The sequence below is a fragment of the Acomys minous genome, assembly GCF_964271855.1.
Source record: "Acomys minous genome assembly, chromosome: 12".
Classification (NCBI taxonomy): Eukaryota; Metazoa; Chordata; class Mammalia; order Rodentia; family Muridae; genus Acomys; species Acomys minous.
The window spans coordinates 51,933,633-51,959,470 of NC_140493.1; the positions used below are offsets into that span (position 1 = coordinate 51,933,633).

A 25,838-nucleotide genomic window follows, 5' to 3' on the forward strand; every position below is an offset into this window, starting at 1 on the left:
TCTGAGTTCTAATCCTGGATGTCCCACAGCCATCTCCATCTCTAGTCTCAGATCCCTCCTCATGTTGAGATAATGAAACAGGAAAATGAAATAATTCAGTTGCATTATGAAAACCCTAACTGATGTGCCCCAAGGTGCTGCCAGGGAACACACGCAGCAAGGTAAGCTTTTAGTTCAGCTCAGGACAAAACTGCAAACTTGCTTAAAACTTTTAATAAGAGTCTTAACAGGTTTTGGTGATTATTTTTCCTATAACTCAGTCACATCATTCTTGAGCCTGGGCTGTGTAGACAAAAATACATTGCTGCAATGCAAATAGGGACGTGTTTGTGTGGTCTGTTTCCCATATCCTTAATTCAGTAGGGATCTGTGTTTTAATCAAATGGAGGGTCACCTGCTGAAGTGAGAACCAACCCACTTAAGCATGATGTAAACATACAATGAGCCACCCCACGTGCAGTGAAGGAAACACAGTCTCAGAAACCAAATGAAGATGATGTGAGATTCTGAGTCATAGTCCAGTGGGCAAAATGCACAGACTCTCAAGCAGTCCACTGGCTGCCATTCTCAGTGTCTGACAGCACAGAGGACAATCACTCCATTTGTAGCAGAATGGACTCATCCCACACTCAATGATTCAGCTCAATGAACTGACAGGTGTGTAGTACCCACTGACTCCAATGCAGTAACCAGCAATCAGTCCAGAATCACAGAGACCTCCTGCTTGCTGCAATCTTACCACACTGTGTCTCCAGGTACCTTCTACTTGACTAAGGTATCATGGTCACCCAGCAGGGGATGCTGGGTCCTCATCCTGTGATCTGAGGAAAGCCATTCTCCATGGAGGGGAGAAGACAGGAGTCCTGGGAACTAAGCATTGTACAGGCTCCCCACACCATCTAGGCATCTTTAAGCCAATGATGCCTCCCCCAGGGGACACTACTAGAGGACTGTCCCCCTCCGGGTTCTAAGAGTAATCCAATTCTAAAAGTAACCCAACCTAGAGACCCTTGAGGGCAAACTCTGGGAGTTTGTCAGCATCCAATGCCTGAGATTTCAGGGTTCTGGATAGCTTTCCCATAAGTATGGACCCAATGACCCAAGGAATGTACTTATATATAGGCACTCAAGGGATGCCCTCAGAGGAGGAAAACTTGTTACAGCAAGCCAACTCTGAAGAACACTGCCCATGGAGGGTGATGGACTGACTGATGATAACTTTGTATGAGGCAGGATCAGGGTGAACATCCAGAACACAGGAGTACCTCACATCACAGGATGGGCCTTGGTGTCAGCCCCATAAAACATCAGTTTCCTTAAGCGTCTGCGGATCATCTCCCATATGCCAACTCCCATACTTTCATGATTTTTTTTTACCTCATTGCTACTTCCTGAAACAAGCAGTGTTATTCCTGGTGGATAAATTAGAGCTTGAGGTCTGAGAAGTTAAAACCTCACCCAAGAACTCAGGCTCACAGATATACCACAGCCCAGATCACCTGACTCCAAAGCTGGGACACAAATCATTTCTCCAGGCCTACCTCATCTTGAGCCACCCTGCCAGTGTGGAACACTTGCAGAATCACAGAATCTCAGGTTCTGCAGCCACTTACAATCGTCTAGATAGGGCCTTCCGGGTAGCACCAGGGCTCAGAGCATGCAACCATCAGTACTGTCAATGGGCTTGCTCCCCCTCTGCTCCATGGTAGATATATCTTATGAATTGATAACCCCCTACACACACCCAGCAGCCTGAACAATCCACTTGACCTTTTCTGTCCCTTGACCACAGAGACCTCCTTGTACTACAGGTATTTCATTGTATCCTCAGACACCTGACAAACTCTGAAGTAAAGTCTGTCTCCCAGTTATAGAAAACACACTTTTAGGGCTGTTGGATACCACAGTCATGGAGGGGAGCTGGGTTCACAGCCACCGCATGCTGGGGTGAAGCCCAGCAGATGGAAGGACCTGTCTCACAGGAGAAGATGGAAACTTTCTTCCTGTTGATGTAAGAAATCAAAGTGGTTCCTGAGAACATATGCTATTTTAAGTACACGTCAAATATAAGAGCTGGAAAGGAGCCTGATTCAACATGTTCAAGTTAGGGATATGGATGTCCAGAGAAGAATCCAGCTAATCCCAAGGCACTCTGCATGGAGCCAGGGTGGCAGAAGCCATGGTACACTTATTTGCAGATGACATGATTCTACACATAAAAGACTCTGAAAATTCTTCCAGAAAGCTCCTACAGAGGATGAGCATGTTCAGCAAAGTGGCAGGTATAAAAATAACAACAATAGAATCAGTAGCCTTTAGGCTGGAGAGGTAACTTCCGGGTCAAGAGCACTGGCTACTCCTGCAGAGGGCCTAAGTTTGCTTCCCAGCACCCGCATGGTAGCTCACAATCATATGTAACTCCAGTTCCAAGAACCACACACCCTTTCCTGGATCCGGCGGGCACTGGGCATGCATACCATGCACTACATACGTGCAAGCAGGTGCTCATAAAAGTAAAAAATAAATCTTTTTAAATGTTCCTGCCTTTTTATAGCAAAGACAAACAGAAACGATGGGTCATAGGCAAGCACATGTTATGTGACTGTGTTCAAGAACAAGGCACGTATGAGGAAGTCTAGAGGGTTACACCAGCATCTGGGCTGTGAATTTACAAGGATGGAGAGACTGAAAAGTAATTTTCACTACATTCTAAGTGGGGTGAAATAAAGCTATACTACTTAATGAAAACATTCCTTGCAGGACTGAAGAAACAGTGCAGCCTCCCAGAGTGTCAGGACCTGCCTGAGGGAAAGAGATAAGTCCCAGCTCGAAAAAGCCCTTGTCCACGTCTTAGAAAACTGAAGCATGGGCCAGAGAGCAGGGCTATGAACTATTACCAGCCACTATGTAAGAAGGGAGATTTGCAGCCCTGGGCTTCCAGAGGATCTCTGAACAGACATGGCATTACATAGACGGAACAAATGAGAGCTAAGAATTATATAAGTTTCCATATAAACTGTGAATCCCTGGCACCAGCTGGGCCTTTTGAGTTCTAATCCAGGGATCTTTGGCCTGGATCCTCTCAGCTCTCTCTGGGCAAGAGGACTGAGGCCGTAGCACCAAGTTTCTGGCCTTCTGTTTGTTTTCAGGAAATGAAATGAGCTAGCACATGCACTCCTGCCATATACATGGGCACATATAAACACACACACACACACACATACGTATATACACATACACACACAAGTGTACTAAGTGACGATTCCCCAGCACTCTCTCTCTTTCTTCTCTGTGGAAGTGGAAATAATTGGCCAGTATAGATTATATATACCTTTTCTCCTGGAGGTCCCCGTTCACCTCGTTCTCCTTGAAGACCCTAGGGGAAAAAAAGAGTGATGATATACCTGCACATGGTTCACCTCTTCAAAACAACACTCTGAACTCTGTACAGCATTGTCTAGCCCGGGTGTGGGGGCGGGGAATTCTCTAGACTCCACCTTCCTTCCAGGAGTGGATGATTATGCAGATAATATTGGTGTCAGACACTCCCAGGTTCTATCCTGCTTCATTAGGGTAAGGGACCCCAGGGATGTGCATTTAAACTTGTTCCCCTGGTGACACATGAGTACCATCACATTTAAGAAGAATTTCTTCTCTAAGAGAAACTAAATTTCCCTTACCATCCAATCAGCAAGCACTTATTGTGAAGATTGAGGTGAAAGACTGGCTGGAGAGCCAGCTCCTGTCACCTGCAAAGAGCAACAGAGCCATCTCCCAGACAAGTCTTTACTTACTGGAGCACCAACAAGCCCAGCAGGTCCTGGTAGTCCAGGAGGTCCCTGAGGCCCCTGCAGAAGAGAGTCCACAGAGAAGGATGAGATGAAAAATAAGACAGGAGCCTCTCTGCCAATGTTCCTTTTAGAATGACCCAGTGCTTCCTACACTATGCATGCTACCCACACCACACGTGCAAGGGTTCCCCAGTCAACACTCCATGATGTCACCTCATCACCCACAGCTGGTCCTTCCACCCGACACCTGCTGAAGCCATAGCCACAGCCAGGCATGTTGAACTTCAAGGAAAGGCTAATGAGCCATTATGAACCCACATGGGACAGTCCTACTTCCCTTTGCGCCAAGTCCAAACCTTCTCAGCATCTGATCCAGACAGACTTATGGCTTCCAAATCTGTACAATTGATTGGTGTGGATGTGTCCTGACAAACAATCTACCAGAATTCTATGCATAGCCTGGCTGTCCAGAAACTTCCAGTTGGAAGGCAGCACATTTGTACATATCTATTAGAAATCTACTAGAATAAAAAAAATTGAGCATTTCTTCATTCGAGGCTATCCCAACTTACATAAACCATACAGAAAGAAAATGCAGTACACATCACACACACACACACACACACACACACACACACACACACACACCTACATGCCTTAGTGCTTCACTGATTTTAGTTGAAAACAAAGGAAATGAGAAAGGATGCTTGGGTCATAAATATATACATTATAGTGGCATCCAAATTACTGGCTACTAGACACCAATGGAAGATAATGACCCCCCAAGTCTCTGCTGCTATAGAAAATTTTTTCAACTGTATCACCCATTTTTGTAAGGATGTAGGAGGAATCACATATGTGTAGACATGTGTCCATATGTATGGAGTTGCATGAGAAGTAGGCATGAACCCATCCAAGCACCTCATCAATTCTTAAAGCAACTGGTTTTGCAACACAAGAACTGCCAGTACCCGGAGAACATAAACAGCTCTCAACAATACTTACCCGCATGCCCACCTCGCCAGGCAACCCCGGTTCTCCCAGCTCTCCTGGCTCCCCCTGCACAAAATCAACACAACACATGGTCACAGCTGGCACAATGCACACCCAGGCACACCAGGCGGCTGCATGATGCCTGGATATGTGTTTCCCCACAGCTCACAACTCATCAGGAGGAGGTGACTACAGTGAGGAAGAGCTGAGTGGTGAGAACAGAACTTACTCTTATGCCTTTACTGCCGTCTCTTCCAGGGGGCCCAGGTGGGCCCAGGGATCCCTAGAGAGAGACAGAGAGAATACCAATTGGTACAGGATAAAGACAGCAATGGAGTAGTAGAGAAAGCATCAGAAAGGAGGAAAGGGCTAGAACAAGAAAACGGGCTCCTTTACCATAAGTGCTCCTGTAGCTTCAAGTATACTCTATTAGGACAAAGGTCCTCCATGTCATCTTTACCTAAAGAAACTTTTCATAGTCATATGAAAAGACAGCCATGACACAGAGGACGGAGGGGGATGGGAAACAGCTCCGGGGAACCTCAAGAAGAAACCTGAGTCCCATACAGAGTGCACAAAGGTGTCTGCTGATAAACTGGCTATGGCCAAGGCCTCTGGCCTTCTTTTTTTTTTTTTTCACCATAGGCTCAGGGCTAGAGGGTTCATCACACATGTGGACCAAAAAGAGGGAGGTAAGACAGTCTTTGGTCAGCATGTTTTATATCTATTCAGAATTTGGGGAAAGAAAAGAATTCCACTGATTTCCAGGTTCATTTGTTCATCCTTGCATTGTGTACAATGAGGTGCATGTCTTCCTGGAAAAGTTTCCCAAAAGGAAGGGTTGTTCTTAATGAACAGTGAGTGTGTCTATGGTCAGTCATTTTCTAGGACATGGCGACTATATGGGGTTTTCTTGAGTCAGGCTGTCATAATCATCTTCCCCAGGGGAGTGCCACCATGACAAGGTGTCCTTCCTTGGCTCCCATTTACCCATTAGCAGAAAGGGGAAAAAACACCTTATTTGGTTCTCCAGCGATAGGAGGAGCTAAACAGTTCAGATAGAGGTCAGGCCTGAAGAGACAGCGCATTGGCCCAATGCAGATGATTAGTCATAATTAGATCTTTCAAGTAAGAACCAACAGTGATAGTAAAACCATAACAATTACAATTTATTAAAGAAACAACAAGGATGCTGCGACCATGTTTTGTTGTTACTGCATGTTTCCCATGAGCCCAGCACTAGGTGCTCTGCAGGCATCTCTGAATGTAACTCGTGGCCGCAATCAACATTAATCCCCATTTCAGTTTGATCATGAAACGAAAACACAGGAAGGTGAAGTGCTTTGCCCAAAGCCACAGTATTCCTGTGAGGATCTGGACTCAGGATCCCAGAGAATGTCTTTCACCTCTCCCACAACATCTGCACACACATCAGTCCAGCAGTTGCCTCACTACAGACCTACAGACCAAATGCTATCACCTTCACTCTATCTATGATTATCACAGAGCATATTGTGGTATTTCAGGACCATCCAGAAACCCATAAGGCAAGATGAGAAAGGTTGGAAAAGTTAATGCCTGAATATGCCATCATAGTGCTCCCTCTATAGAGACCATGGCCTCTTTCTTCAGCCTCAGCAAATCCCACTTCATTAGAAATAATGCAGTCCCTTTGCATCATGGGAGGTAGAATATCAGTGCAGGGCCAAGAGGCTGAAATGGTGGTCACATGTAAGGAGAGATCAAAATGTCATGTGCTCTGCCTGTCTCCAAGGCACATGTTTCAGATCCCCACCTTCATTGTTGAGCCATTGGAGGTACCCCAGCCTCTTTAACTCTGTATCCTTCTATCCTATAATTAAGTCCAAAGTTTTCCAAAAGAGAAACAGCACAGAATAATAAGTAGTTCCTGAGGAATTTCTCTCCAGGGTGCTTCAGTCAGAATGAGGTCTATCTGGGCACCTAGTGCAGAATTCACCCAACACACTAGTTACCCACTTGAGATGGCACGTTCTTTAAAAGGCCAGTCTGTCTTCCAGCTCCTACAGGTTCAGATATCCTGCAGCTGAAAGCATGGAAGAGGTGTCAGATGTGCTCTTGCCTTGGGAATAAAAGAGAGGACAGCAGGGTAGAGTTGGCCCAAGGGGTGTCCAATAAAGGGAGTCAGGGTGGGACCAGTGACAATGCCTAAGAGAATTCTGGAGAGTTCTGGAACCTTTGCCTGGCCTCATAGCTGTCTCTTCTCTAGCCTGTTGGTTCTGTCACAGAGGCACCGAAAGGGGGCCATTGTGAGTCTGACCCTTCCATTGTCTTGGAACTCTGAGATGGAAAAACAAGAGGACAAGTCCAGTGCCTTATATGACACAAGAGCTATAAAGATGTTCCCTGGATATCAGTCCTGTCTAGAGCCCTTTGGTGTTTAAGGGAAGAGTATGATGAGTCTTGTGGGAGAAAGAGAGTGGTCTTAAGAACTAGCAAACTAAAAAAAAGAAAGAAAGAAACAAAGAAACAAAGAAACAAAGAAAGAAACAAGGAAAGAACTAGCAAACTTCAGCTTTAAGCTTTTCCACATCTCAGTCATGATGGCCTAAGGCAAAGCTAGTGACAGGCTCTGATGTATCTATCTATGAGGAACTACACCTAACTTAGAAATCTGGACTGTCCAAGGACATGGATAACTTGGCAACTTAGGTTTTGATGACTAACAGAACTGACCACATAATGATTTGATACAAGTGCAGGTGACCCCTCATTGTATAATAAATACTGAAGGGCCATTTTCTAAGTCAGACATGTAACAACTCCTCCCCTCTAACATATATGTATTTGTGTGTGTGATAATTTTTTAATTAAAATTTGTCATTTTCCCTTTTCCTTTCACCTCTCCAACCCTTCCCAAGTATCCCACATCACTCTCTCAAATTTATGGCCTCTGTTTCTTTGTTATATAAGTATGTGTGTGTGTCTGTGTGTCTGTGTGTGTGTGTTCCTTAAAAGCTGTTCAATTTATACATTGCTATTTGTATATATATATGATTTCAGAGCTGATCATTTAATATTGCATAACCAATTGGGATGCTTTTCCCTGGGGAAGACAATTTCTCCCATTCAGCATTCCTTAGTTGCCTGTAGTGCTTTGTTTATGGTTGGGGACAGGTAAGAGTCCCCCTTTCTTCAAATCAAGCAAGGTGCTACTGCCATTTCGGGTGGGCTTTCTAGGACTGCACACTTCACTTATAAAAAGGAAAGCATCACTTGGTCTTATTAAAAAATTGTAAATAGATGGTGCACATGCATCCATTGCAAGAAGACATCCAAGGCTTTTGGGAAATGGGTCTTCCCAATTCCACACCTGAAACTATTACTCAATTTTGTAGTTTTGTTTCCAAGTCTAGACTTTGACTTTTCTGTTCCAAGACTGTACTAAAGCCAATCTCTGGCAGCACATTACTCATACACCTACACCCATATTTCAGTATCCCAAGCCATGGGGATTTGGGCACTTCATTGAGCAGGTGTAATTACTGGACAGCAGATGTCTCTTGCTCTCCTGGACAGCTGACTGCCATGGATCATGTCTAAATGTCCCCAGCAAGAGGAACTGTACCAGTCATCTATCTTGCAGCAGGCATGCCAAGAATATCCTCTGAGAAAAGTATTAGGAACATTCTACAAAGTGGCCCTCAAGGTGAGATGATCCTGTACCAGCACTAGCAGCACTGCCTGGAACCTACATAGGCAGATATGTTCCCTCACCCACGACAGTAGTAATGAATGAGATACTTCAGGATCCCGTGATTTGATTTAGTAACTCTTCCAGGTTGTTCTTGGATGGCTTAAATACAGACAAATAAAGACTATGAAGTCAGACAACATGATCTTACACCTAACTCTGACTGCGTAAATCGGTAAAGTCACCAGTTCCTAGATTCTCTGTAAAATATGGACAGGAATGTCCAGCTCAAAAGTTAAGCTAACTGGTGTGTGAAAGAATCCTGGGAGGTAGTAAGGGCTGATAAACTCTTGATCCTGCTATTACTCTTAGATGTCATCTGAATTATTTTAGCTAAACTGAAGAAAGGACTGGCCTTCTGCACTGGCACCTGAGAGATCCTTTCAGTGAGCACTCCCTCATACTTCTGGGATCTTTGAGGCTGCAAAACTCCTCCTATGGGGGTGGGGCACCCAGGAGAGCTCTGACATTCTACAACTGCTGCCCTCTGAGGACAGGAACTTCTTAATGCCAAGGGTGTAAAAGATGTCATTTGGTATTAAAACTGGAACACCACTGGTGTAAGAGTAATTATATGTAATGCCCATGAGCTCTTTTCACAAATATTAGTCATTTATTTTCATTAGTTCATTTAATCCTTGCAAAAACACATCTGGTTCTAATATTATTTTATATGCCAAGCCACAGAGGAGAAAAGCCAGGATTACAGAGGTGAAGTCATGGTCTCTTGTCATGCAGCTGCTAAGTGGCTGATCCAGTGAGTCTGTGTCTAAGGTCCTCCCACTTAGCCTTGCCTAACATAGTCTAGTAATCCAACAGTCACCTTTTCCCATGTAGGCTTTCAACCTCTGCATTGAGGTCCTTGGTCTTATGATTTGGCAAGCACTTGAGTGACAGATAAAGTGGGTGGGGAAATTGATGTCTTCCTTTATTTCCTTTCAGCCCTGGACTCAGATTCTTGAACCCAAATGCCTTTGAAGGTGCCCTTCAGCACCACAGACAGTTCCTAAGGCAGCTTTGTTTATTCCTTCAGTATTGGCCCTAGGCCTGCAAGGCTATGGGAATGCATAAACAATCAAGTCCTTTGATTTTTGTGAAAATTTTGTAATTTTGTAAAACCAGGAGAAACTTAGCCATAGTTGTCAACTCACCAGCCATGTAGTGTGCATTAATTCACAAGCACAAACAAGGAGCTTGAGGTGTCCATCAAGCCAGCTAAGAGCAGAGCAAGAAGGTGACACCCATGTACCGTCAAAGTTTCACACACACAAAGATAAATGTCATTTGAATCATCCTGTTCAAAGGCTCTACAATGACATCATCATGTAAAACAAGCGGATTTGTATACAGAACTCCTAGATACCAACATTTCATTCAGAAAGGGACAGCGAATGGCCATATGTGCACCAGAGATCCCAAGCCTTGGTTCAATAACCTACCAGCTCTATGATCTTGGACACAATCTAGCCTCCCTCAGAATGCTTGAAAACTAAACACTGGATTGTGTTAGAAGGCTAATCAAGGGGTGATGCGAGGAGTTTCCCTATTACACGCTAACTGTGTCTCTAGAAAATGTCCAGTTAGCATTCTAGACAAAACCATCAGCGTTGGTCAATGGATGTGCCCAGCTGCCATAGCTAACAATACCTTCAGCATACTAAAGGTGTGCCCATTATTCCTAGCTATATCCTGTGATTCTCCTTTTCTCAGACCCCTCTTGACTGAGTCACCCCTTGTCCACCCAGCTGGAGAACTTAGGAACAACAGTAAGCTGTTTCAAATAGTCCAAGGTCATGACATGGGCAGATTCACTGTCTGGTGAGGGCCACCTACTGGTTCCCGGAGGACAGTTTTTGTTTATGCATATATAGGACAGAGGGGATCAAAAGGTCTCCTCAGGGGCCCCTCTCATAGGACACTGATTCCACTCATAAATTTTCTATTCTCACAACTTCAACACATTCCAAATACCCAACTTCCAACACGATTGCTGGCTGAGGAGGGTTTTGAAATGTGAGGTTTTGAAAAGGCACATATCCAAACATAGTGCCTCTGGTATAAATAAGTAATGTATGATTTTGGAAACTCTTTCTGGCCACAATTATAGAAAGGAGGCTACTCAGAAGACCATCAAAATACGGCTTGGCCGTCATTTCCCACCACACTTTGCAGCCTTTCTGCCAGCATGAACCCTTCTCCTATTGAAGTTTCAAAGAGGACCTACTTCGACAAGACCTCGGGGTGACTGCGTCAGGCCAATGGGCCTGTTCTTTTACAACATGGATGATTCAAGGTGGGTGTGCCATGTTGGGATCAGAGAAGTGACAGCATAAGCACAGACATACATGTCACCTGCATGGTCTTCTCAAGTCACAGCAGGGTCAAGTATGAATGTTCCTTTAGATACTAATGTCCCATCAGCCAGACAGTGATCACAATGATTGCTTGGTTGCATGTGTGCGTGCGTGCGTGCGTGCGTGCGTGCGTGCATGTTTAACAGGATCTGGCTAACTTACTTAGGCTGGCTTTGAACCTGCCATCCTCTTGACTTAGCTTTCCAAGTAGCTGTGATTACTTGCCTGTATGCACAAGCCTGCTTTGTGATATGTCTTTTTCCTAGACACTTGCCCTGGCCTCTTCCCACTTCCCTTTACTCTTAGGGGCAGGTACTGCATTAATTTCCCTTTCGCCCTTCACAACCTGGGTTAAATATACTCTACAGAATGTTTTGTAAAGTGACAAAATACTCTATTTCTGGCCATCCATTATTTTCCTAATCATGATTTTGCAGTGTGGGACTTGACTGCATTATTCATGAGTAATTTTCATGCTGTGTCCCCCTGAGCAACATTCATTGCTAGTTGTATATATGAATTCTTCACCTCCATTTCTAGTCTCATTTAAAAAGTCTGTTTGGGTGTGTAAGCATGCATTTCTTAATGCTTCTTAAGAGTAAATGCAGCCCTATTCAAGGGGCTAATATAATGCATCCCAAGGCACAGCAGCATAGGATCTGCCCCCAGAAAAACCAGAGCTCCAATGACATCAGTGACACACATGCCACGCCATGAAGTCTTGCAGATGTCTCTCAAGGGCAATTGCATCATTCTGAATCCATGAATAATAAACTAAGATTAGTCATTAGTGATGTATCGGTGTTGCATTATGGAAAAGAAAAGCACTTCTCCTTGGAGAATTTAATTAAGAGTGAGCCCATATTTGATTCTTCCACTTCCCTCTCCCTGTGTCTTCTGACATTCCCTGTTGGTTGTACTAATCTGAATCTATGCTTGCCTGCTGTCTAGTGGATCTGTCTGTGTCTCTGTGTGTCTTTAACAAAGAGCTTTGTTCTGTGTTTATTCAACAGCACAGAAAGCATCACTGGGGCAGGAGTGGTATACTTTGCAGAAGTCTTGAGCAGAATTTTACAAGCGATTAAGTTACTGGCTCCAACAGGCCCCAAGTGCTATCAGCAATGTCTGTATGTTGTCTTCAACATTAATTATGGATATTCAGTGTAAATGGTGGAGTTCAATGTATTTTCTGTTTCCCACACGTATTACCATAGCATGCACACAAAAATGAATTTCTCTGGGTCAGGAGCATAGAGGGAAAAGAGTATCTCATTTAAGATTACAGCTCTATATTAGTTTAGGTTGTAAAGACTGATTATATGGGAAATCCAAGGCAAGTAAGGTAAATTATTACATTGTTCTCTTAAAGGCAGGTTAAACAGACAGGCTGAGAACACAGCAGGATAGCAATCTTAAGTGATCTGAGAGTCTATTATTAAGCAAGGCTGTGAGTTCCTAGCAAAAGTGTCAGTCCCTTAGAATGTAACAGATATTTTCAGAAATAATGGGAATGTGTCACCACAGGCAATAAGTGAAGTGACATGCTTAATGGCTCGTTGCATTCATGTCTTTATTGACTGCCATCTTAAGGGTTTCCTTGGAGGAGAGTAAATTGCACATTCTCCAAGGTCTGCTGTACTATGGCTGTTATGTGGGAGGGAAACAGGGTAGAGCTTTCATAACTAGGGAACACCTCAGCCCTGCCAGGCACTGTCCCCCAGTCCTCTATCTGTCCAATCACAAGACATCAGCTCTATGCATCAAGCCGTTCCCTTTAAGCCATCTCTGGACTCATCTCCAAATTTCTCTAGACTGTCCCCTCTCAGACCTATGTTCTTCTTGCTATTTGAGCACCCTCAGCCTCCTGACCACACAGAGACTTTCCACTGGTTCCCCGTCACAGCTCACGAAGCTCAAACACACTTTGGAATCTGATGTCCTATCTGGTGGTCCTCAGGTAGTTTCTGTGGCTCTGCCTCCATTCGGCTGAGTACCACGAGTTACTCTCTGCCCTAAACAAGCCCTCCTCCTCTTCTAGACTCTACTGGGATGTCCTGCCCAGGGCCTCTACTTGTCCAGCACTGCTAGAGTGGCCTGTTCTCCAATAGACTGCTCTTTGGGCGCCCGAGACATCCAGTCCCTGATTCTCACTTCTCTCAACCACCATTTCCTGACCATGCCTGCCCTCTCTCCCTGCTGTGTCTACATGTGCTTCTGCCATCCAACTCAGGGGACACGCAGAAGCCAGGCCTGCAGCCAACGAGGTTCTTCTCATGACTCAAATCCAAGAAGGGGTAACATGGTTACACACACCTCCACAAATCTACCTCTGAGCCCTGGAGAAAAGCAATAAAGGGAGGCTCACCTTCTCGCCCTTTGCTCCTTGGATGAAGGGTCCTCTCGCCTAGAGAAGGGAAGCAGAAGGCACAGGTTTACTGAGGGGCATCTCTGTGGCGTGGCTTCACCTGAAGGTCCAAGCAACTGGAAACTATCTCAGGAACTCTGCCTAGCACCTCAGAGAGAGGTGGGGCAGTTACTCACTGAATGCGGGTTCTCATGAGTATCTTCTCATTTAATTTTCCAATAATTCAACATTATAGATACTGTTGGTTGTTTTCACAACAGCCTTACTGGGATATAATTTGCATACGATATAATTCACCTATTTAAGGCATCCAATTAAACAAATTTAATTTACTTACAAAGTTATACAACAACAATCACAATCAATTTCAGAACATTTTCGCCATTTCAAAAGAGCCCAGCCCACTGGCAGCTGCTTCCATTTCGGATCCCCAGCCCTAGACAAACACTAGCCAGTTTTCTATTGTAAGCAGTGGTAACAATGTCTCCTTAATGACTACCTCCTTCACTCAGCAAAGTCTTCCAATGTTCACCCATGTTATAGCCAGTAGCACAATTGCCCTTGTTACAGACAAATATGGGACAGTACAGGCCCAGCACACTTTACTTACTCAGCCTTTATATTATGGCCACTGTGTTGTTTCTACTTTATTAGAACCTCCAGCCTGTTCTCCGGGAGGCTGCACAATCCTCCAGCAGCATTGTGGGAAGGCTCCCATTCTGCTGCATTGCTGGTTGCTCTGACTTTTCATCTGGGAGTGAAGGATGCAAGGTTGTGGCCACTGCTGTGAAATGTCTATTTCTCCTTTGAATCCTACAGATTGTATGGCATGCAACCTGTCGGTTATGTTTGTTGTTATATGTCTTAAAGAAACTTTAAAGAATTGGCTGTTCTATCCAAAACGCGTGTGAGTGTTTGACTGCACATGTATGCACACTTGTTGGGGATAACATCCAGCCTTGTGTCTGCCAGGTGCCAGGCAAGTACTCTATTACTGAGCCACACTCCCAGTTTCCTAGTTGTATGCTTTGTTTGTTTTTTGTTTAGTTATTCAGGATGGAGTTTCTCTGTGTTAGCCTTGGCTGTCCTGGACTCACTTTGTAGACCAGGCTGGCCTCAAACTCATATAGATCTGCCTGCCTCTGCCTCCCTGAGTGCTGGGATTGCAGGCATGCTCCACTGCATCTGGCTCCTAGTTGTATTCTTGAATATAAAGTATATCTTTTTTAGACAGGATAGCAATCATACATTTTTATGAAAGTCTGATTTTTAGTTGATAGATTTAATAATACACATGTTAATAATGCCATTATTGACAAACATAGACTTATAAGCATGTGAGGTGTCCATGCACAAAATGGCTGGTCTCAGGCATCACAGAGGCACCACTTGGAAGAACGGAATTATGCGGATAGACAGAGTGAGAGGCAAGGTGAAAGAATACTTTGGCCATGTCCAGCAGGTAACTGTTGCTGGTGTAGAAAGGGGCTCCAGGCCTTGGCTGCAGTGCACTTAGGGCCTGCATTCAACAGGCCATCCGCCCACACTTGCTGATCAATATGACCAGGCTGGGATGCAAGACGGAGCCCTGGGCCTCCCTCCCACACCAGCCAAATGGTCCGCTGATATGAAAAAGCAGCATCTGACTTACTGAGTCTCCTTTCTCTCCCTTGGGCCCAGGAGCACCCATTAGTCCAATTGGTCCGGAATCTCCCTGAGGGGTTAAAAGCAAAATGAGCATTAGGTCAGATCCTTCCCAAAGCTCTCCTAGACTTCCATACTCACAGGCTACCCACAACCAACTTTGCCCCAATTCACCAGAAGAATGGAAGTCACCCTGGGTAACTGCTTCATGAGGTGACTGGTCCCACCTTGGAAGGGAAAGAAGCACCTAAGTCAAATTCCCTAACATTCCTTGAATTTACCCACAAGTCACTGGGCCCTGCCAGACCTGAGCATTTGCACACAGAGCCGTTGTGTAAATGCTGAAAAAAAAATCTTTCAAATTGGTGTCAACCTGGTGTGGAGAAGGTGTGTACTAATACCATGGTCTATAAATTCAAAACCAAGAAAGACAGGAATGAAAAAGAATGAGAGACAGAGAGGCCACAGTACGGCTGGAAGGGGAGGTGGTACGGAGAGGAGAGGATTTCTGAGAGGATGCTACACGTAAAAGAATCCGGAAGCAGGAGGGGCAAAGAGGCACAGCTGTCTGCTGGTCTCTCCCACCATATTCAGCCGCAGACAAGGTATTAGCTGTACCGAAGTAAAGAAGGCCCCAATGCAGGGGCCATTAGGGTTGGTACCTCCCACCCATCAATGTCCCAAGAGCAAAACAGTGATGGAGAAGGCCTCATGCTGGAGAATGGGGAAGGAGGAAGAGGCTGCGTGAGACCAAGGATGGAATACTGTGCAGCAGCCCTCAGCTCTGTGTAACTATTGAGTCTGCAAACTGCATAGTTTACACAATTTAAATAAGTAAACCATAAATCCCCAGTTTTACGTGCTTCCGAAAACCAATCAACTTGCAGGAATTATGCAGAATTAACTGACTTTGGAGAGTTGAGCCTGCTGGAGCACAGGAGTTGTGGGGCTGAGCCTAGGCAGTTCTGTCCTTCTTTCTATAAGTTTCCAGGCTGACAGGTGCAGTTCTGGGCAGGTCGGAGCCTCAGAGCTTGAACCTCATGTCATTTGTTCTTACTACGGCATCGTAACCAGCTCCCAGGCAACTCCTGGGCTGGTGGGACAGTGATCTAACACACCCGTGCCACGCTTCCATGAAGTTCAAGCAAAGAACACTATTCCATGCAGGTACTGACCTTCTGACCAGGAAGCCCCACAGGACCAGCAAAGCCCCTTTCACCCTGCAGGAAGAAAGAAAGGAAGAAACGATAAAGGGTGTCCGTTAATTCTCTCCGTCTCCCATATAAGCTAATTATGGCTCCATGGGTTCTAAAACTAGTCTTATGCTAAGTCAGGTTGGTCAGAGAGTTGAGCAGAAAACTGCTGACTTCAGCTGAGAGTCCTGTTCTCCAAATGCAAACCTGCATGGACAACTTTCACCAACTTCTCCCAGCGCAGCCACTGGAGGAGCAAAGCTATAAACACATGCGATAGAAAGGGAAATTGTCTGTGGTCTCATTTATGCACAGAAGCTAAAGATGTCATACATGCTAATCAGAGAGTAGAGCAGGGGTTCTAGGCTGTGGTTCAGGAAATGAAGAGGGCACTGGGCAACTTTCATTTAGGTGGAAATGAATTATCAGTATTTGAGGTGACTGATTTGTCCTTTGTCTAGATTCATCATTCCACATAGAAGAGGCAATTAGAGCCTCTGTTTGTACCTTACAAAGAAATTATAAAATTTATCAATAAATAATTAAATGAATAAAAAATTAATTTATATGCTGTTATTTTATCTGGATGTACAACTTAAGTTACAAACAAAAAAATGATTCCTGTTACCAATTTATGCCGGAATTATTTACTAAAATATGAAGTGTGACACATCTAAAGCAATTTTCAGGCAAAAGCTGCGTTCAAATTTTAAAATGCATAAAAGATCTTTTTAGTGTGTTTATCCAAGATCTGTATGCTGTGCCCACCAGTAATACTGCCAAGCTGAGAACAAACACGTGATTCTTGTGTTATAAATAGAGATAACAACATACTACTGGGCCATTTGCACCTGATCCCACCACTAAAGGCAATGCTCTCACTCTTGTTCTAGTTTGCTTCTCTGTTACTATGATCAACACTCTGACAAAAAGCAACTTGGAGAGGAAAAATTTTATTTCCCCTGACATTTCTGGGTCATAGTCCATCAGTGTGGGAAGTCAGGGCAAGATTACAAACATGAAGGCAATAACTGAAGCAGAGACCATGAAGGAATGCAGCTTGCTCCTCCTGGCTTACTCAGCTTGCTTGTTCTATCTGTCTGTCTATCTATCTATCTACGTACCTACCTACCTACCTACTTGCCTATCTATCTTGTATGTGTGTTTTGCCTGCAAGTATGTCTGTACCACACGTATACCTGGTACCAATAGAAGCCAGAGGAAGGTGTCAGTCACCCTGGGACTGGAGTTACAGGTGGTTGCGATCCACTACAAGGATGCTAGGAATCATACCTTGGTCCTCTGGGGAGCAGCCACTGGTCTTAATCACTGAGACATCTCTCCAGCCCTTTAGCTTCCCTGCCACATCAGCCATCAATGAACATCAATCATCAATCAAGACATTGCCTTATACAGATGCCCAACGGCCAAGCCAACAGAGGCAGTTCCTTAATTAAGGTCCTCTCTCCCAAAGTGACAATGAAGACTGATTGGTATAACTCTATTAATGGGTTACCATTTCCTTCAGAGAAATCACAAGTGTTGTCGGCATGTGCCAATGAGTGTAAATACTTCTGTGTACTCAGGAACTCCTATAATTTCCATCAGAATGCCTTGGACACTGTTCTCGTGCATCAGCAAGACTGATTCTGGAGATGTAAACAGGGACCCAAAAGAATAGTTGACATCACCGATTAAGTTAAGTGAAAGACTTGGAAAGCCAGACACAAAATGCCTAAGTCCGGAGTGCTGCCCCATGAAGAGGACTGTGACTTCTTGGGGCTCATGCTGAGTTCTTATAGACACACAGATGCAGGAGGCAGGAACCACACCGACTTCACAGGCGGGCGGGTAGCTCTTCCTTCCACGTGGCCTGTGTTCCAGGTGGAGTGAGTACGTCATCTTGCTCACCTGTTCCTGTGAAGATGGTTAGGGTGACCCAAGTCTTGGGGTTCTCTCTCTCTCTCTCTAACCAGACAGCAGACCAAGGCTTGTAAAAAGCTATATTCTCCTGGTCTTAGAATCTTAGTGTTCAGCACAGCATGAAGGACATAGCAGGTGTTCCCTATCTATGGCCAGAAACTAGGACTGATGACTTGAGTAAAGGTATAAGTTATCGGGTGATGGTACCCAGAATTCAAGGCTGAGACTGCAAACACTGAAAAGCTCAATCAGTAGAGCCTCATTCTATACTCACCCATCCTTTCTCCCTCACCCCTCACCTGTCCATCTTACTACCCATCTTTTCAGACTATTCACCCACAAATTCAACCACTACATGAGAGCTGCCTCTGTCACGACGCACAGTATCCTCCCCAACACAGAGACAATATCCAATATCTGTCACCTGGAAGTTAGAATTGTCTAAAGAAAAATCAAGGAAATGGTATCAGTCCAGTGTGGCCACGGTTGTAGCATGTCAAAGTCTAGAGTGGGGGGAGGGGCCTATCGAACGGGGTGAATGGGAAGGGGAGAAGGGAAGCATGGGGGAAATCACACAGACAACATCATGCTTGGCCTGAGTCATGGCTCACGCCTTAGAAGAGCAAGTGCCAGTGAGAGAAAGTGGCTCAGGGAAAGGAAGTGCTTCATGCAGAAGGTTCTGACTCTTCAAATGGCCAAAGGTGAGAAAGGTGAGGGCCCCTGCATGAAACCAGAAGATTTTATCTGATGTTGTAACTGACAGAGAGACCAAGATGTGAGATTAGAGGTACAGTGGCTGTGGCATAGGTCACACGGGAGTGGAAGTAGTGGAGGGGGATTGGTAAACTGTGCCAGGGAGGTCAGTGGAGAGCCAAGCACTGCCGAACTGCTGAGTCAGTGGGCGATGAGTGACAAACAGAGAGGATTCCCCTTGGCGTCCCCAGCAGTGACCTCATGGGACCCACCCAGACACAGGCCTGGATGGGAAGCACTTGCCTTGGGGAAGGTGGGGCTTGGTCGCACCTCCTGTCTCTGCACAGTGTCAGGAAACCCTCCCCACCCTTTCCCATGGGAGCTCTAAGTGAAAGTGGCTCTCAGAAGGATGTGGGTTTAGACAGCTGCTTCTGAGACTTCACTGGCGTGCGGAATGGACTTGTTCACAGGCTGAGGCAGTCTGAGCCTGAGCCTGCAGCTGGAACAGCAGCTGCCCAGCCTGAGCGTGCTGATCGTACCTTCCTTTTTCTGATTGCTTCTTCCCTAACCAAGGCACTGGGCCTGGAAGATCCTAACATCACCTACAGCCTGAAAAAAAAAATCCAAGCGTGGAATAGAACTGGTGTTTGGCAAGTTGATCCAGTATATGGCAACTTCACTTGACTAGAAGGTCCTTAGTTAGCCAGGTCTTCCCAAGAACCAGGCTCTGCACAGAAAGAACAGTGAGGGAGAAAGGAAAGGGGACAGTATGTTGGCTAGATGTGTTATTGCTATTCAAATATCCAAAGTGTCCAATGCAGTAATCTTCATCTCTCATCTCACTCGGGTCTGGGTGTCACTAATACCAGGCAGAGACTCATAGTCCTTCATATGTGTTAGCACCATTTAGATGCGGACAACACCATGTGGCAGATTAAGACACTGCGGGTACCAGTCCAGATGCTCCTCACTAAGACAGTTCTGCTCCTTGCCAACCTTGCTCCTTCTGCTCATAACAGTGTGTGTGTGTGTGTGTGTGTGTGTGTGTGTGTGTTTTAAAAGCTACTGGTATATAAAATAAAAGCAAGTAAATGAAAGCCTTGGGTATAAACAAAGAATCTTTTGTGTCCACTAATCCTGTGTGGCCAGTGAAATGGAGGTGTGCGTTTTCATGAGCATGAAGAACTTTCAAAAATTTAAAATGATGCCCAAAGCTTTATTCATAAACACACACACACACACACACACACACACACACACACACACACACACACATAATGACATAATCAGATAAGTGATTGTGGCTAACCAAAGGAAAGAGCAAAATGGGCGATGGCCTAAAAATCAGCCGGAATGAGCCCCAGGAACAGACTATTAGCTGCAGGAAAACATTAATTAAACCTAATTCTGAGACTCTCCCTTCCCAGTGTGCACAAAAAGTGAAGAAATAGAAATTCCAAGGTACACAGGTGTGGTGGGATGTTCCCACTTCACCTCCCTGTCAGAGTGGTCCTGCCAAGCAGCCTTGCCGACTGTGTTCAGCTGGGAGGCTGCAGGCTGGGAACTGGGGGGTGGACTATGGAACTGAGGGCGGACTACCTTTTCTCCAGCTGGGCACGAGCAGTTGATGGTCTTCAAGAACCCAATCTGTTCACTCCCAGGGGTGGGCAGCTGTGGAGGCGCAGGTGGCGGCTCAGTCACTACAGTCACCTGACACTGGAAGGAAAGGCCAAAGGTCAAAGGGTCAGAATCTGACTGTTCCGTGGTGAAGACCCTGATCTCTGAGGCTATGGAGGAACAGGCAAAGAAAGCCTAGAAGCTCCTAAGGACACGTGAATCAAGAGGACACATCTGCCAACAGGTCTCTAACACCACTAGAGCCTTAATGTGGACAGGCTAGACAGGCAAGCTCTTGACACTGGCCAGCTCAGCATCCTGGAGGGAACCACTTCACTACATTGGCCTCTGTGCTCACAGCGTAGGATGGAGACAAGCTTATGAGTCAGAGTGAACGAGACCTATTAAGAAACTTCCATCTTGCGGTCTTCTATCTACACATCCCCTAGCCCTAGCCCTCTTCCTGCCCTCCCTATAGTCTCTCAGCTTCCGTTTCCCACTTGTTTCATTCCTTCTCCTTCTCTCTCTCCACACTCCTGTCCAGGTACCTCCAGATTCCCCACCATACATACTACAACAGTGCTAGAAAAGGACAGTAATGGAGCCTGTGTTGTGTTCCTGAGCCCAGACTGCCAGCACTGAACATGGAGCTCAGCCTTCAACCCCGGGAAACAGGTTCCCTTCCAATCTCACCTTTTAAGCATAGTATGGAACTAGGATTTGGTAGAGCAATAGTGAGGAAATGGGATGTGAGACATGGGTAAGGAGGTCTGAGGGCAGCAGAGCCTGCAGACAGAGGCCTAGTGGGTCCATTAGTGTCCTGATCACTCCATTCTGCTGCCTATCCCAAAGCACTGTAGTGTCCCTTCCTCTGAGCACCGACTGCATCAGTCCATTGTGACCTCATCCTGAGGGCATCCTCCAATCTCTGCCTTTCACACCTGCCCAAAGCTGGGTCACATCGCTTGGCTGGAAGCTTTGGGGTCAGCCTGACTGAGGCCCTGTTTAACTTGCTTTCCCCCAACTCATGCTGCATAAATGGCTAGAAGTGAAACCTGAACCCAGAATCCCCCTCACACATTGGTGGCCAGTGACATCCTAGTCCCTATGAACTGCTGCTCTATGAACCCCAAACACCTCAAGCGCCATATGCCACACACATGCCGAGCCCACTCTGCACATCTGCTCACCGGACCCGATGGGATGTCACAGCAAGTCTCCAGTTCTGCATGCCTCGAGTCACAATAGATTACAATCCGCTGCAGGTCAAACTGGAAAGGAACAAGAGGAAAGAAGAAAGAGCTGACATCTTCATGGTATTGGACTGCTGGCTTGCTCTTAGAATTCTTCCCAGCCTGTGCTACACTGTTGGGATGAATGGGGAGGCTCTACTTTGTGTGTGTACCCAACTGCCATCTACACATGCTGTCCTTGCATGGGAGGCTTAAGGAAAGGGGTGAGACCATGCTTGCTTCTACTGTATAGGGATCATGGCTTTAGCCCCAGTCACACACTCTCCTCTCTCCTCTCTCCTCCCTCCCTCTCCCTCTCCCTCTCCCTCCCTCTACCCCTCCTTCTCTCTCTCTCTCTCTCTCTCTCTCTCTCTCTCTCTCTCTCTCTCTCTCTCTCTCTCTCTCTCTCTCACACACACACACACACACACACACACAGGCACACCTGCTCCTGTCCAGGTCACCACTGCTGCAGGCAACATAGTACACTGATGATGGGACATTTTCTAGATCAAAAGTTCAGTGTGTACCTATTCTCACCATCTCTATACAGTAGCCTTACATTAACTTTTGCGATAAATATCCTGTTCATTCTACATTAATACCCTCCACCTAAACTCAGAAATTTGTAATATAAAGATCTCAAAATTTAGGAATTATAGTGTTAAACACACACACACACACACACACACACACACACACACACACACACACACATTTCTCCACATTGCAACTTGTGTACATGGCATCAAGGTATAAAGTGACTGCAGCCCTAGAATCTGCTTACTGGGCCCCAGACTCTCACAGTCAGAGACTGGTCTGCAGAACCAGTGCCTCGAGCTCTACGAATGTCGTACAGTAAATAAAATTGAGAGAATTCGGGCTGCTGCCCAGGCTCCAGTCGACAGTTCACCTGATTTTTTTTTCTTCTAGACAGGATTTCTCTGTGTAGCTTTACTCAGTTTGTAGACGAGGCTGGCCTCGAACTCACAGAGACACACCTGCCTCTGTCTCCCCAAATGCTGGGATTAAAGGCCTCTGCCGCTACACCCAGATCTCGTGCTGCTTTTTGACCAGCTCCCTTTTCTAGACTGACCTGGGCCTCTCCAAAAGCTACACTCTCTTTTCCATGTATTCTGCCCTCCCAGCGCCATTTCCCAGAAAGACTCCTCCCTCCCACTGTGCACAAGTGGAGTGCTCTCAGCTCCCACCTTCCTCCCCTCTCCCACTCATCACACCGCCCATCCTCGTAACAACACCCAGTATGCAGCACCACTGAGTGTTCCCTTCATTCTCCATAACCCATTTCCTCTGCTACAACAAAGTCTCCGTGGGACTTGTGGAACAAGGCCCTGCTCTCTTAGCCCCAGCTCAAGAGCAGCTCCTGACACAGACAGATGTGGCCCAGGTGCCCCATCAACAGCTGGAAGAACCTTTAAAAAAACAGAACTGGTGAGGGGCTTGCCTGTGGAGGGCTGGGGCTGCAGTCTCTGTGACTTCAGCTTCTACCATGTGCTCCTCAAAGTACACCCACCCCATGGCACTTGGCTCTCTTCAGATCTACTCAAGTCTACTTCATTGCCTGTTGAGACACCTATGCAGACCAGAAGAAAATGGCAGGATGCATACTCTTGATTTTGAGCGAGGTTGGTCTTCAGAAGACGGCCTGCTTTCGACATTAGCTGTGATCTACTGACCACAACTGGGCCATAAGACAAGCTGGGGTTGGGAAAGTCCCCAAAGCCCCACCACCACCTCTGATCCCTGTTACTCCAGGCACCTTAAGCCTTCCTGCCCAATGTCTTCCCAAGGCCCAGAACTTCCACCCCCTTGTGTCTTGGGCCCCATTCCTGTTTGAGAGCCATGCTCCAGTTCAATCTATAGCAGCTGTACATTCAACAATCTCTTGGGTCAGCTCCCAGTGCTGAGCCTCCCACCATATCCCACACGCAGGGCCTCATCTGAAGGCCCTTAGCTGGCTTTCGTGTAGAAACAGATTAGAAATGTCTGAGAGCACGATGTGGGGCCCACCAGGCTGCGTCTAAGGTTCAGCTCAATTCAGCTCTCAGGAAGTCACCTCAATTCTCTGACCTTCTGCTTGCCCTTCAACGAGATGGTGTCACAGAGCTATAGAGGGGATTGGGGACTCAGAGGGCACAGTGCCTGTCCCGTAAGTCAAGCCTAGATAGGCTGAGGCCTCTTCTCACTGTATCTAAGGCCCCAAAGCATATAGCCATAAGTATCCTAGGCCAATCTGTTGGAAAAATATAAAAAAAAATATTGTCTTTTCCTCCAAGCATTTATCACAGAAACACAGCTGTGGATGAATGCCAGGAGCCCCAAGATTACTTGTGTTTTGAACCAACAAACCTTTCTCACTGATAGAAGGAAAGGAGGTGAATGAGAGTTTTTCCTACTTAAGGAACCAGTCCAAATTTCCACACCTAGAGTAACAGGGCTGCTTCCTGGCTAAGTATAATGGCCAAATTCAAGACTCAGGGTAGGGCTCAGACCTATTACCTCAAAACTAATGACAAGCACTGAGCTGAGAGAGACACTGGCCACTGACCCCTTGGGAATTTACAAACTTGGAGCAAAACCTTCCATCCCTGTGCCTGACACACAGGAGCTAAGTGACATCACAGAACCGTGATGACTGCAGAGTGAGTGGCTTGGAGTTTACTGTGACCACACAAGGCCTCCTCACTGCCCAGAGGCCAGCAGAGCCGACACTGGATGTACAAACCAAAGTAGAAGGGCAATCAACACTGTCCCACCCTGCAGCACTGGGCTGTCTCTGGTGCTTTACTTAAAAACTGGATCATGGCTGTATACATAGAATTAGCTGGTCTCACAGCAGTGAAGTTCACAGCCTGATAATGTTCACACGCTGATCCCTGCCAAGGGGGAAGATCAGCTGCGTCTGCAGTTCTCAGAACCACTTTAAAGTGGCTGAGCAGATGTAGGGCCAGTGAGAACTAACCAAAAGGCACGATGCATGTTAGAGCGAATCCCTCGATTCCTTAGCCCAAGGGAACCTCTCCTGAAAGAAACAGGAAAAGGAAAAGGACACCTCGGGCCTCTGGGAAGGGACAGGGAAAGTCTCAGGACTGTCTAGCAGACACCAGGGTCAGATCCTGGGTCCTACACCCGAGAACAACCCTCTCTATTTCCTCCATAGATCTGAGTAACTGCCAACTCACCAGCCCACCTCACCATCTCAGCAGCTGACTCCCTGAGAACCCACTGTATTCCAGCCCCGAACCCACTCGCTTTGCCTCAGACCCAACTGTGATCCCGCCTCTCCTCTCTCTTCCCAGCTGGACTCTGAAACATTGGGCTGCCTCCTTCCCAAGTATCCTCCTTTTCCCTCCATGCACCTCTCGCTGCAACAAGCAGAGCTTCCTGAGGTACAAGACTTGGCCAGTTGTAGCCTTTTGGACAAGTGCCACCTGTGGGCTGATTTCCTGTGTGTGTGTGTGTGTGTGTGTGTGTGTGTGTGTGTGTGTGTGTGTGTGTGTGTGTGTGTATGTGTATATATGTATGTATGTGTATATATGTATGTGTTTCATAACTATCTCTTCCACCTGTGCCTCACGCTCCCACCCTCTGGCAATGCTACTTGCAAGCAGACATATTTTACCTGGTATCCTTTATCCTTTATGTATAAATTAACCTCCCCTAGGGAGCTACCCACATACCTCTGTCAGTATCCTCCTCACAGCGTGTTTAGCTTGGACACCAGCCTTAATGTCCTATAATACATGATGCAGATGTCTGCTGTGGCGTTTACTTAACCAGACTGAATGACCTCAGTGAGTCTTTCTTCAATAGGAATCCTGAGTTTGTTAATCCTTTTTTTTTTTCTATTCAGGCTCAACATCAACCATAATGGAACCTGCATCGCCTCCAAGAAGCTACTAAAACACACAGGAAGGATCAAATGAGTCCACTGATATTGTTGCTGCTTTGCTGTTGCTATTAATACGGCCTGGAAGGACCAGGTTTCTCTGTAAAGGATACAGAATTCGGGGCCTGCAAGCCCTCTCCATGCCTGCCCATCCCAGGATGGCGTGGCATCACCTGAATAGGATATGTGGTTCTGTGTGCATTTGACTGAACTCCTCAAAGTACTGTTGTCTCTTGGTACCCTAGGAGCCCTCCCCATACCCAAATCCAATAATGCTCAAGCTCTTGATTTTAAAGATGATTGGTGTTTGCATGTCAATCCTATCCTCCCTTGTAGGTACCAATATGAACAATAACCAGCAGAGAGCCTAGCAAACAGAAGGATCTCAAT

At 46.1% G+C, this 25,838-nt stretch overlaps 1 protein-coding gene and 1 long non-coding RNA gene across 2 annotated transcripts in view; one reads left to right on the forward strand and one right to left on the reverse strand.

Annotated features, from left to right (window-relative positions):
* The window catches only part of COL22A1 (collagen type XXII alpha 1 chain), a 246,003-nt gene that overhangs the window by 161,629 nt on the left and 58,536 nt on the right, over nucleotides 1-25,838 (reverse strand). Inside the window, exons 8-16 of the mRNA XM_084747922.1 lie at nucleotides 21,497-21,577; nucleotides 20,289-20,405; nucleotides 16,056-16,100; nucleotides 14,888-14,950; nucleotides 13,237-13,275; nucleotides 5,014-5,067; nucleotides 4,797-4,850; nucleotides 3,795-3,848; nucleotides 3,332-3,376 (exon numbers count right to left, since the gene is read on the reverse strand). Of these exons, the coding sequence (XP_084604048.1) occupies nucleotides 3,332-3,376; nucleotides 3,795-3,848; nucleotides 4,797-4,850; nucleotides 5,014-5,067; nucleotides 13,237-13,275; nucleotides 14,888-14,950; nucleotides 16,056-16,100; nucleotides 20,289-20,405; nucleotides 21,497-21,577 (552 nt within the window). The remainder of the gene's footprint in view (nucleotides 1-3,331; nucleotides 3,377-3,794; nucleotides 3,849-4,796; nucleotides 4,851-5,013; nucleotides 5,068-13,236; nucleotides 13,276-14,887; nucleotides 14,951-16,055; nucleotides 16,101-20,288; nucleotides 20,406-21,496; nucleotides 21,578-25,838) is intronic.
* Nucleotides 21,503-25,692, forward strand: LOC311578175. Its single transcript, XR_014772784.1, has 3 exons — nucleotides 21,503-21,622; nucleotides 24,720-24,948; nucleotides 25,413-25,692. It is a non-coding gene; the product is annotated as an uncharacterized lncRNA (long non-coding RNA).